This window comes from Zeus faber (assembly GCF_960531495.2).
Source record: "Zeus faber genome assembly, chromosome: 14".
NCBI lineage: Eukaryota > Metazoa > Chordata > Actinopteri > Zeiformes > Zeidae > Zeus > Zeus faber.
In genome coordinates, this window is record NC_137200.1 from 6,716,363 (window position 1) to 6,728,764 (window position 12,402).

At 42.7% G+C, this 12,402-nt stretch overlaps 1 protein-coding gene across 1 annotated transcript; it reads right to left on the bottom strand.

The window, feature by feature from the left end:
• Window positions 1–1,167: 1,167 nt before the first annotated feature.
• cUnh5orf15 (chromosome Un C5orf15 homolog) lies at window positions 1,168–10,838 on the bottom strand. Its single transcript, XM_080013982.1, has 3 exons — window positions 10,713–10,838; window positions 6,563–7,704; window positions 1,168–2,604 (listed from the first exon to the last, which is right to left on the bottom strand). The coding sequence occupies exons 1-3, from the start codon at window positions 10,831–10,833 to the stop codon at window positions 2,470–2,472; spliced, it is 1,398 nt and encodes a 465-aa protein (XP_079870108.1). The 5' UTR covers window positions 10,834–10,838; the 3' UTR covers window positions 1,168–2,469.
• Window positions 10,839–12,402: the final 1,564 nt, after the last annotated feature.

Here is a 12,402-nt window from a genome sequence, read left to right on the forward strand (position 1 = left end):
GGATCTCAGTTGGGAAGCATTTTGTGCAGAATTACATTTAGAATTTCAATGAGCTGCTTGTTTATGAAAAAATATATAAAACAAAAATTAAATTGCAATTTGAATTGCAAATTGCACCACAGCCACAGGATGTTTCAAAGTGGATTCAAAATTGTATTCATTCAGGTCATTATAAATTATGCCTGTGACGACCCAACAAAAAACATTTAAAGAAGCAGGCCTACTGTACCTTCAGAGGATCGGAGAGGTCAATGACACGGCAGGGATGATGCAAACCAAAGGACTTGTTTCCCACAGAGTAGGAACTGCAGGTTCGTCTCCGAACGCTGTGATGGGAAACAGCTGGAATGCTAGATAGACTCATTATTGAGATGATGTACATTCAATGGCCTAGAGTCTATTCGTCACTGAAGTTCCACACATTCCACATTACCACTTGTGTCACAAGATCAAAATTGCAAGACTGAAGGAATTCATTAGTTGCAGCAGAACAGCATCTCTGTGTTCCTCAGAACAAGTTTCGTTCTGAAAGTGATAACTATTAGTAACGTTGAAGTGACTCTTTTTGAGATTCGGTTCTTGGCGACTCACTCAGTAAAGAGTTCGATTTTACATTGGTTTGAGTCAGTCGGTGTACCGCGCGGCGAGGGAGGATTTGCTGAACCGTGAACAACAAACTATCAAAATAAATATCACCGGAAAAAACTCACACGTAACCAGAAGACGACTCCATAGACAAGTTGTGCTTTAATGACTAAAACAAGATTGTACAATTGTTAGTGTTGATTGCAAAAGCAGTGTCTGTCTACTCCCACTGGTTTCTGTTGCGTGACACCACACAGTGCAGTCAACATCCCAAACTCCTGGAAACACACCAACATTTCTCTATAGTTTATTCCACTGAGATTTTTCATGTTATTTCAGACACTGAAACCAAACGTGGTTTCCTGTTGATGACATGGCAACTGAATCCAAGGCATGAGATGGTAGAAGAATAAAATAAAAAGAAAACAACGCAATAAAGCAATAAACATGGCAGTGATGATTGTAGCAGGACATGGAGGTGTTTCAGTGCTGATGTGCACGTGAGGCGACATGAGAGTGCAGAGGACACAATTAACAGTGTCAGGAGAACCCCCCCCCCCCCCCCCCCCCGAAAAGGAAACTTTGAGGCTTGAGACGCGCAAAATAAATGATTTGACAGTGACTTCACCGAAGTCATAGAACAAAAAGAAAGAGCCGCTGGGAGGTACTACCGCAGGACGAGCGACGTTGGCGAGCGGGAGAAAAAACAAAAACAAAAGAAAAACACGATACTCCCCCAAAAGCTAAAACAAGACCTCACTTTTAACAGCTCCGGACACTTGTGGTGGACCAGCGAATAAAAACAAAAAAACATTCACCCGCTTTTACTTTACACCTCGTTTGTGTGGTGTGCGACAAAACCATCCCAGGACGCATTTATTTGGATTTTTTTCCACTATAGGACTTCATGAATTTACAAATGTATGAAGTGAAAAGTAAAAATCTAGGATGCAATAAAATAAATTGTAGAGAAATACAGAAATAAATGTTATTTATTTTAAGCAGATGAGGGCTTTAAAGAGCAATTATTATATTAATATATGTTATTATTTCACTTAAATCTTTTAAAACAATAAAAGATCCCCTTTGGAGTATACTAAGCTGTTGACCGCCGCATTTCCTATTTTTGTCAGAGCAAGGGATGAATTTGGGATGAGATCTTTTTATTTTTTTCTCCTCTTCCCATTTAAAATTGTACACCAATTTTTTTTTTTGAAATGTCAACATTACAAATATCTCCAATACTAGAAAAGTTCTAAATCTGTTTGAGGTGCAGCCAGGTATTGCGTGATGTCGAGGGTGCTGAATGCTCTATTCATTTTTCTTTTAATCTTTTTTTACTACAAGACAACCTTCTGGATTTCTTATTTGGATAAATACTTTAGATTTTTATTGTAACCATTTTCAGGAAATGTCTCATCGTGCTACAACGGGTGCCACGTGGAGCAAATGCTGTGCATGATAATTCACATTCTCTCTCAGAAATGTTTACAATTAGGCGTGGATCCATCCATCCAGCTATCTAAAAGTTATATTTACAAGAGGTTACTCCTACTCTTAAAGTGAGCTTTAAGCACGATAAGATACATGTGCAAAAACACAGATGTGTCGGTTGATAAGGCCGAAACTCTCTTCCCCAGAAACAAACATAGAAATCCTTTAAATAAAAAAATAAAAAAAACATTTAACCATAAGTCCTCAATTTTGGGAAATTAGAAGAAGAAGAAGAATCCTCTGGGTACCAACTGTAACAAACAGAAGTGAAACAGTTTTACAAGAGGATAAGAGGGAAGAAATAGACGCTGCTCTACGCAAAATGAAAACCAACAAAAACAACGTGAATCGTGAGCAAACAAGGCGGGTTCAGTCTGTTCTCTCAGTGGATCAGAAGATGTAGTCTCTGGTCATCTTGAGGGAGGGCATGGCCTCGTTGACGTTCTGGTCCAGGCGGTGGTACTCCACCGTGTTGCGCGAGCACAAGCTCTCCCTCCAGCGCCGACTCTGGGCCAGGAGCAGGATCTGAGGGGGGGGTGGGGGAGTAGGGGAGGAAAAATAAAAGTGAGGACAAAGGAGGGGATGATGATGTACGTTGAATATAATATTCCAGTCATTCAAGTCCCACAAATGTGAGAATGTAAATTGGCTCTTGTGTTGCAAGATCAAAATTGCCAGGCTGCACTAATTCATCAGTTCCAGCAGAACAGCAGCTCTGTGTTTATCAGAACAATTTAACGCTGACAGTGAGAACTGTTAGAAGTGATGAAGGGTATGATTTTTTTTTTTTTTTTTTTTTTTAATAGACGGGTCACTCAGTTGTTAAAATAATAATAATAATAATAATAATAATAATAATAATAATAATAAATAAAGTTGTTTGGTTGATTCAGTTGGTGGGACACACGGTGAGCGAGGGAGGACTTCCTGAACGATGAACCAGAGTCAGAAGAGTTGGCTGAGCTCTGAGTTGTGAATGGAGTTCTCACAAGAATTCAAACCTCATTCCGATCATATAATTCCATCAAAATTATTTATTTTTGTGGAGAGCAAAGAGTAAATCAGTCACATTCAAAATGAATTACAGCAAATGCCTAGACCTTTTGCCTTGGACTTTAATTTATTCCTCAGTCAATGTTATCAGTTTGTGAGTCGTGTATTCACTAGGCGGAGTGACCCCAGACTCCCAAGTCATTTAGAAGATTTGTTCGCTACGACCGAATCATTCACGAGTCTTGCATCACATACTACTCGTAGACAGTTCTACATCTTCTCATTCTTCCTGGTTAACAAGATATTGGTGTGCCGTGTGATTATTTAATTATTGGAAAGTGTGCTGTGGAAGAAAAAAAGGTTGGGAGACAGTGGATTATTCAAACAAGAAACATCGTCTGACCAGTGATGGACGGTGAAGTTGGTCCCCGGGCGCTGTACTGTAAGCTGCCCCCCGGAGGAAGGACAAGCTTCGATTGGGAAAATGCGGAAAAGACATTGCATGGCCTCCAGCTGCATGTGTCGGCCGTAGCTACACGTAATGCATGTTGTGTGTGTGTGATAATAAAAGACGAGTTAAAGCTTGTCCATCTTTAATCTTTAATTAAAGATGTGAGTGTAGTCGAAGATGAACTTATTTGATAATGCATGTGAGCCACAACGATACATCTCCAGCTACTGCATTTTGGGGCTGTGTGACTCCAGACGGCACAAATCAAACCTCCTAGTCGGACACGATCATAAGGATTTTGTTGCCAATTCAATAAAATACCGCAATTGTAAATATTGCAATGTAATATTGTTTTTGTTCACATTTTGGAATATTAAGATGGAAAATAATGAACAGACACATCCTTGCAATAGAGAATCATACATTGGGAGTCAATCCATGTTAGATTGCAGGCCAAAACATGCATATGCATATATGCATATATATTAGTTATTAAAAATGCAATATGCATGAATTGTGTGTAGGGTAGGGTTGAGTGACATGACCTAAAATAAATAAATAAAAGTTTGTGAATATTTTGCATTTTGGAATAATAATTGGTATAACTGTACGAATTAACGAAAAAATTCCAGACTCAAAAGCAATAATTTATTAACTAGAATTAAAAAATGCAATATTTGTGCGCTACTCTGTCACCTCATTGGTATTTTATGTAAAAATAAATTTCACACTGAATTTAACAATATTTTAAGAACATTTATGTTTTGCAGAACTGAAAAAAAAAAAATACTTAACTGTTTCACACCATTCCCAATAAGTCTCAAAATATGATCATTAAAAATACATAAAACGCATGTACACACACACACACACACACACACACACACACACACACACACACACACACACACACACACACACACACACACACACACACACACACACACACACACACACACACACACACACACACACACACCTACCTTTCGGGTGAAATTTCAGGATGAACCTAAAATGCACTATAACCTTTACAGGTGAACTTAATTTGACCTTCTCTAAACTTTTGAAGGCACATGTCCAACTGTTCAATGTTTCAGTACTTTTTGCACAACTTGCTGTTCTCTAACAAGGAGCTGAACGGAAAAATTCACAACAGGTGTTTGATCCATGAATCAACCAATACATTTCCTGGTTCAGTTACAATTGGTATTTAATCAGTCCTCTTCATCATGCTGTTCACGTTTTTACATCATGAGACCAAGACGACACCTAACAACTGATCAACAGTACCTCGCCACATTGAGGTTTCAAACAGGATGTTCTCAGAGGGAAGTGGCCACTGAGCTTAGAGTGTCACAGTGTTATCAGCAGGTTGCAACAGAGATACAGAGACTGGAAGAGTCACAGAAAGACTGGAAGAGTCACAGAAAGACTGGAAGAGTCACAGAAAGACTGGAAGAGTCACAAAAAGGCATAGAAGTGGACGTCCTTTGGCCACATCCCACACTGATGGCTGCTTCATTGTGAACAGTGCCCTGCGGAACCGGATGATGATGCCACTCAACTCCAGCCACAGTTAAGGGAGGTGAGAGGCACCCAAGTGTCACGTCAGACCATTCAAAACCGTTTACATCGGCGTGGTCTGCGTGTGAGACGACCTGCAAGGGTCCCTGACCACACCACCAGGCACAGCCATCATCGTCTTGCACGGGCCAGGGAGCGTTTACACTGGACGAGGGACCAGTGGCCTCAGTGCTGTTCTCTCATGAAAGTCGATTCACGTTGAGCAGAAATGATGCCGCCAACGATGTTGGAGACGTCAAGGAGAGCGCTATGCATCAGCCACTGTTGGCACCAGACGAGCCTTTGGTGGTGGCGGTGTTACAGTGTGGACAGGTGTGTCTAGTCAATACAGAACTGCCCTACACTTTGTGAATGGTACAGTGACAAGTACATACTACCTGAATAACATCATTAATCCAGTCATTGTGCCCCTGCATGAACAACAAAGGCCTCATTTCATCTTCATGGACGACAATGCTCCAGCTCATGGAGGTCGCATCATTAGGGAACGGCTGCTAGAGGCTGGGGCACCTCAAATGGAGTGGCCTGCACTTTCTCCAGACCTGAATCCCATAGAAAACCTATGGGATCAGCTGAGTCGCCGTGTAGAGGCTCGTAACTCTGTGCCCCAGAACCTCAATGACCTGAGGGCCGCCCTTCAAGAAGAGTGGGGGGCCAGGCCTCAGCAGACAATAAGTCGACTTGTGAACAGCATGAGACTTCATTGTCAAGCTGTAATTGATGCTCAAGGCCACATGACAAGTTATTGAGACATTGACATTTTTTGTTGTGGTATAACCTCCACTGTTGTTGGCTTTTGTTTCAATAGATTGTTTAAATGAGGAAATCACCATTGCATGTTTCTACTTTAATACCCTACTTTCATGATATATCACTGTAGCGTGAACTTTACATTTTCCATAAATTTCACACAAAAGCCAAATATCTCTCTCTCTCTCTCTCCCTCCCCCCCCCCTTCGGCTGCCCTTGTCAAGAGGAACCAAACTACTACAGCTACTTGTTTTCATACACCAGCGCTTCTGGCAACAACTGTCGGCTAATATCGCAGATCATTGCTTTCTGCTCTGGGTCGAACTTTCTAAATCAGAACCAAGTACAAACTATGGATGAAAAAGCCTTTTGTGGGAGCCACTCTTCCATCAAATAAGGACCGACCACAGGGAGAGTTACAGAAAATATTTTTCTAAAAGTTGGTGTTTCGAGTTATATTTCAAGACAGTGAGCCTTCACAATTGATCTGACTGAAAGTAAAACTGAAAGGTAACATTTAAAGATCAACACAGGACTTAGTGTATTAATTCACGGATCATCAAAAATAAAAAGTGCAATATTTAATAATTTAGATTTTTTCCTCCATGAATTTGTTACACTACAAAAGGAAACAGGAGGAACTGCACTGTGTCAGATTGAAAAAGGATCTAGAGGTTTGGACCCCAGAGTTGGTGAACCACTGACCTTCCTCTTGTTGTGGTAGGTGATGTAGACGATGGCCACCAGGAAGGCCAGGATGACCAGGTGGAAGAAGAAGTGGGAGTCCTCGTCCTCCGTGGTGTAGAGGTCCGTGGCCTTGTAGCGCATCACCTCCACATGGTCGGGCTCCAGCCGGCTGATGGCCGCCAGCTCCTTGCTCTGGTCATTGCGTGACACAGGGTTCATGTCGAACTCGTCGTCCGAGGCGTCGTCGAGGAGGTTGTTGTCGAAGCCCTCATAGCCCTCGTCCTCGCCATCGTCACCATCTTCGTCGCCTTCGTAGGCGTCCAGGCTAGCACGAGGTTCGGGCTCCCCGCCGGTGGTGTCGAACAGTTGCGGGAAGGTGTACTGCTCCCCAGTGGAGGGGCTCTTCGGCCCTGCCACTTTGGACTCCAATGGCTCCTTCAGGGCTGGGTCGACCGGCTCGGGGGCTTTGGTAGCGGAGGCGGTGGTCGTAGTGGAGGGGGCGGTGGTGGTGGCGGCAGGAACAACCTCTGCTGGGGAGGTCGAGTCTGCCACAGAATAAGCAGCTCCTTTGTCAGCGTCTGCCTCTTTGGTGGTCTCCTCCACCTTTTTGTTATGATGGTTGTCGTTAGAGTTGCCGATGACCACAGTTGCACCTTTGGCCAGCACATCCTTGGGGTGTGTTTCTTTGGGTAGTGCAGTGGCATTTTTATGTGGGGCGATGTACGATTGCACGGAGTCCTGGGCGGCCGGTGTATCGGCAGGATTCTGAACGGGTAAGGTAGGTTCATTGGGAGCCGCTGTGTCGGGGCCATCGGGGATAGCGGTAGCGGCAGCAGCAGCAGCAGCGGCAGCAGCAGCAGCTGCAGCAGCAGCGTCTGCAGCAGCAGCGTCTGCAGCAGCAGCGTCTGCAGCAGCAGCGTCTGCAGCAGCAGCGTCTGCAGCAGCAGCGTCTGCAGCAGCAGCGTCTGCAGCAGCAGCGTCTGCAGCAGCAGCGTCTGCAGCAGCAGCGTCTGCAGTAGCAGCGTCTGCAGCAGCAGCGTCTGCAGCAGTCTCTGCAGATTTGTATTCTGGTGCCGTTACCTTTTGGAGAGTCACCGTCGTTTCAGAGTTTGTCGTTGTCAAGGAAACATTGTGGGATGCCTGTCCCTCCGTGGTGCCAGCTATACAGAAGACAGGACGACATAAACAAATAAAATCACATACATATTAAAACATTCCTAACTCTATGGAGGCACCACTATTGTATTACGTGTACAGTATATGGCAAAAACTGCTACGCAAGTCTTCAAACATGAATATACACTGAAGCAGTCAAGAGTGCTAAATAAGGATAGTTATTGGGCATGTGTCCCTTGGGCATTTTTGTGTGTATTAATTTATTGTCATTACCAATTTATTGGTTTTCAGTGACGCTAGTATCACTCGATTTTGGTACAGCAATGGTCTCCGTTGAGTTTTGTTTTTATTTCTAATACAGGTGAAATCAGATCTATCCTTGTTTTAGGATCTTGTTGCCATCACTTTGCAGCCTTGTGTACAGTTACTATATTCTCTTGAGCAATCCTCGTTCTCCCTGTGGCGTCTTCACTGTTTTCCCTATCGTGTCGCTAAGTTACCTTTCCCTCAAGAGAACAATCCCCAGGTTGGAGGGAAACTAACACCTTAGCAACAAGCCTTTTCATTTAATATTTTTCATACCAGGTTGGTCCCAGGTTAGAGATTGAGACCGGGCCAAGAAAGCAGCAGACAATTGCATGACAATGCATTTTCACTGCTTGTGATTCAGGGAGATCCATGAATAGACTTCTGATGGGACATATATAACTTTTTAAAGGTCCAACTCTCCAATCTCACAAAGCACACCTCATTCTCAAGCTGGTTCCAACAATACAACCAGTGACTTTGGTTCACCCAAATAGTCTGCACAGTCCCCAGATCTTAAAGCTATGGAGATTTGGGAATTGGCGGAGCACAAATGTGTGGCTGCAAAAACTGCTGCGATCTAGTCAGCATGGATAAAGAAACACTTAATATTTCTGGCACAAAACTGGTTTGAAGGCAAATGGTGCTCCGTCTCCTATCCACCCACTACTAGATTAGTGTGACTAATAAAGAGACCACTGACTGCATATCCATAAAGTTAAATCAACCCAATCCTAGCTGGGAATCTGGGGAAAAGCCCTAAACAAGATGCACTCTGCTCGCCATGCAAGTCTGTCAAAACACATCCTGGCTGATTACTCTCTGGCTGCTTCAGTGAAGCTGCTCACTGGCTGATTGTGAACAACAGTAGCTGTACTGTGCAGCTCCCAGTTGTGTATGTAAGTTCATAACCGTGCAGCCCATGTGCAACTGAGCAAAATCCCCAGAGTAGTGCTGTGATTGAGAATATGGTTTCTTGGGAGACCAGTTTAGTTCACACCTAAATATGTTGCATTACACTTGCCCATAGTGAACAAATGGCTACCCATGTTCCAATACTCTGTCATTTTTAGAGACCTCTGAAATTAAGTAGATGCATATAGATTATGATTTTAAACATAAAAACACACATTTCTGCACATTTGCACATTTAGATAAACTTGATATTGAAGATTTGTTAAGGTGAAGAATTTAACCCGAGCTCCCTATGCTGATCCTCCCAAATCAATGTCATGCCTCACAAATTAGAAACAAGAGTGGACAGTATCTCACTCTTGTGGGGCTGAAGGGAGTCCACAGCCTAGGATGGGAGGGGAAACACTGGAGACTTGCAGCTCTGAGTGACAAGTCCCCACAAGGAACAAGGCACCATTCATACCAATGGGCCACAGCCAGCATAAACACTTGGTAAACAGGAGAGCTTTGTGGCAACAAGCGCTACAGGCTTTGCTCCATGAACTTACCATGAAATCCAGTTTATAAGAGCAAGAAGGGGTTAGGTGTACATTTGAAAGGCATAAAGAACTACTTAGCATTCACAACGCTAAGCTGCTTTAAACTAGAAAAAAAGACAAACGCCAAAGTGCTCTCATAAGCATATTTTTCCCAATTATAAGTACCAGTATTATTCATAACTCAATGCTGAGATTGGACACGACGGTTAGAAACGTTTGTAAACTACACAAACCACTTCATTCTCATGATTTGGTGTTCTTGTATTAAATAAATATGTAGGTTGACAAGACCGAATTATTAAGGTGGCTTTATAGTTCATGTGAATTGATCCGTAGGTCTACGAAGTGGGTTAGCTATTCACAAGGTATGTCCTACGTGGACTACTAATGCCAGACCAATGGTGTGACACACAATCTCAGCATGGAGTAAAAATGAGGCCTGGTTGTTTATTGCTGTGTGTGAATAAGACCCTGTCACCTGATAGCAGCAGTCAACAATAGCTTTAGGTCTGTCTGTATCCAGTAGGCATAGAGAGGTCAAAGTCTAACCACTATAAACAATTGTCCCATCATAGGTCATATTGTGTGTTATCACCGTTGCATTACATTTCACTGCATATATGTATGAAAGTATGTATATGTAAGTGACGAATAAAAAAATCTTGAATCTTGAATCATTGTGCTCTCATTTTCCAACCAGGAAAAAACCCACCTGGCGCAGAGTCACACTCCCCCACCACTGGACATCTGCCTGCCTGAGGACTCCCTCGGGGCAAAGTTCCCCCCAGATTAGCAGTGGTTCAGAACGTAAATGCCCTGCCATGTTTTTGCTCCACCGATGTACGGATATAACTGATTGGCAATATGCGATCAATCTCATTGATCAAAATAAACAAAACACTTTTTGGGGGGAGAAAAACAGGCAACGCACAATACATCCAGAAACTAAGTAACACATCTCGGAAAATAAATAACATCTAAAATAATACACACACACACACACACACACACACACACACACACACACACACACACACACACACACACACACACACAATATGTACAGTACATATACAACGTACGGTTGTAATTTGTGTTACCAACAACAAGCCATAATTAAAGCACACAATTGATCGAATATCATTTAAAAGAGTCGATTAGGTTCCTACAGAGAATAAATGAAATATGAATGTTGTCATCCCGCCACTCGCCGGACACCTCGGCAGCTAGCTAGCAGCCAAACTGGGGTTAGCATTGAATTTACGAGATACATATGACAGTGTATAACATACCGTTCCCCGTATTGCCTAGTGAAGCTGACAGGCATCGTTTGCTGAGCAGCTGGAGGAGAATAAAAGCAGAAAAAGTGAAGACTTGTCTCCTGCTCCATCCCACCTTCCGGCACGCCGCCATCTTGATCGCTGACTAGAGCTGCGTTCACGTCCTGACGTGAGAGGCGGAACTAAGAGCTTCCAATTCCAGAACGTCGTGGCCATGTCTCCGCCCTTTCTAATACCAGCGGTGGGGGAAGTAGTCAGACCTTAAACTTAAGTAAAGGTGCAAATACACCGCAGATTATGTAGTTAAAGTATTAAAAACAAAAACACTTTAATATGAATGTATCATAATCAGTGCCCTGATATAACAGAGTCTATTGAGTAATTCTGATCACAATTTACAATAAAATAGTTGGGCTTTTTTTTTTTTGTTAAGCCAACACGCAGGTGGAGGCTTGGGCGTCGGACGCGGTATGTGCTACGCTCGGTGTAGCGCGCACATGTGGAGCTCGGGGAACTCTGACACCGCTAAAATCAGATCCTCCTCCATATTGCACAGATACTTGCTGTCTGCTTCACCTCTTGTTTCCATTGATATCGCTTCAGCGTCAAGCGGTGTTGTACTATACACGTATATCCTCACTTAACGACCTACACGTTGAACAAGCATTCGGACCTACGACCGGCTCTCTAACCGGTCTGTATTGTACAATACCGCGGCGCCTCAGCGTCAAACGTCTCATCGCGCATCACCCTTTATAAACTTTACACTATATATACTATATATATACTATTAACACTATATACACTGTATACATCTCGTCTCATCCCCCTCAGTTTCAGTCTCGTTGCCGCAGTCTGTCAGTCTACACTACACTGGCGCTCACAATGGCCACGCCCCCTTACCGTGATACCGTGAACATCACTTAACGACCTGGTCCTAGAAACGGAACTCGGTCGTTAAGTGAGGAGTACCTGTATGTAATATAATATCATTATATTATACAATACAATACACTACAATATAATTTAACATTCTATACCGTTATATAATATAATATAATATAATTGTATATATTGTTAATCTGAATATATATAATTGAATTATAATATATTATATTTTCGTATATTACATTGCATTACATTGACATTATATTATAGTATATTATATTATATTATATTATATTATATTATTGTTTCTACAGTAACTCTGTGTCATGGTATTGACACGTGCTTCATGTTGTGTTTGTAGCTTGTCCGGCTGTCTGGTCACACAGGAGGGCTTCGTTTCCCAGGCCTCAGCTCTGAGACAGCTGGACCTGAGCTACAGCCACCCAGGAGAGCCAGGAGTTAAGCTGCTCTGTGCTGGCCCCGAGGAGCTGCACTGGAAACTTGACACTCAGGTATGAAGAGACCAGCTGACCTCCCTGACAAGCTCATCTACAAGGAGTACACTAGTCACGCTGGGATGCTGGGTGGCGTAGGATGATCAGACAGCACATATGACTGATGTAGGATGCAAAATGATTGATAGTAGCTCATTAATGTCCATGTGTCCATTATCAAAGAGAACATTCTCTCTAACATGTGCTCGTGGGTGACAAACAGTGATTTCATTATACATATTTTTGGGGTTAATTTTCCTTAATATCCAATCCGTGCATTATTTTACAGTCAAATAACATATTTTTAAGTCAAGCATGTT

Coding starts and splice junctions, on each gene's coding strand:
- cUnh5orf15 (XM_080013982.1), bottom strand. CDS start 10,833: ATGGCGGCGTGCCGGAAGGTGGGATGGAGCAGGAGACAAGTCTTCACT. Junction 7,705..10,712: donor ACTAGGCAATACGGGGAACG/GTATGTTATACA, acceptor TCTTCTGTATAG/CTGGCACCACGGAGGGACAG. Junction 2,605..6,562: donor CCTACCACAACAAGAGGAAG/GTCAGTGGTTCA, acceptor CCCCCCCCTCAG/ATCCTGCTCCTGGCCCAGAG.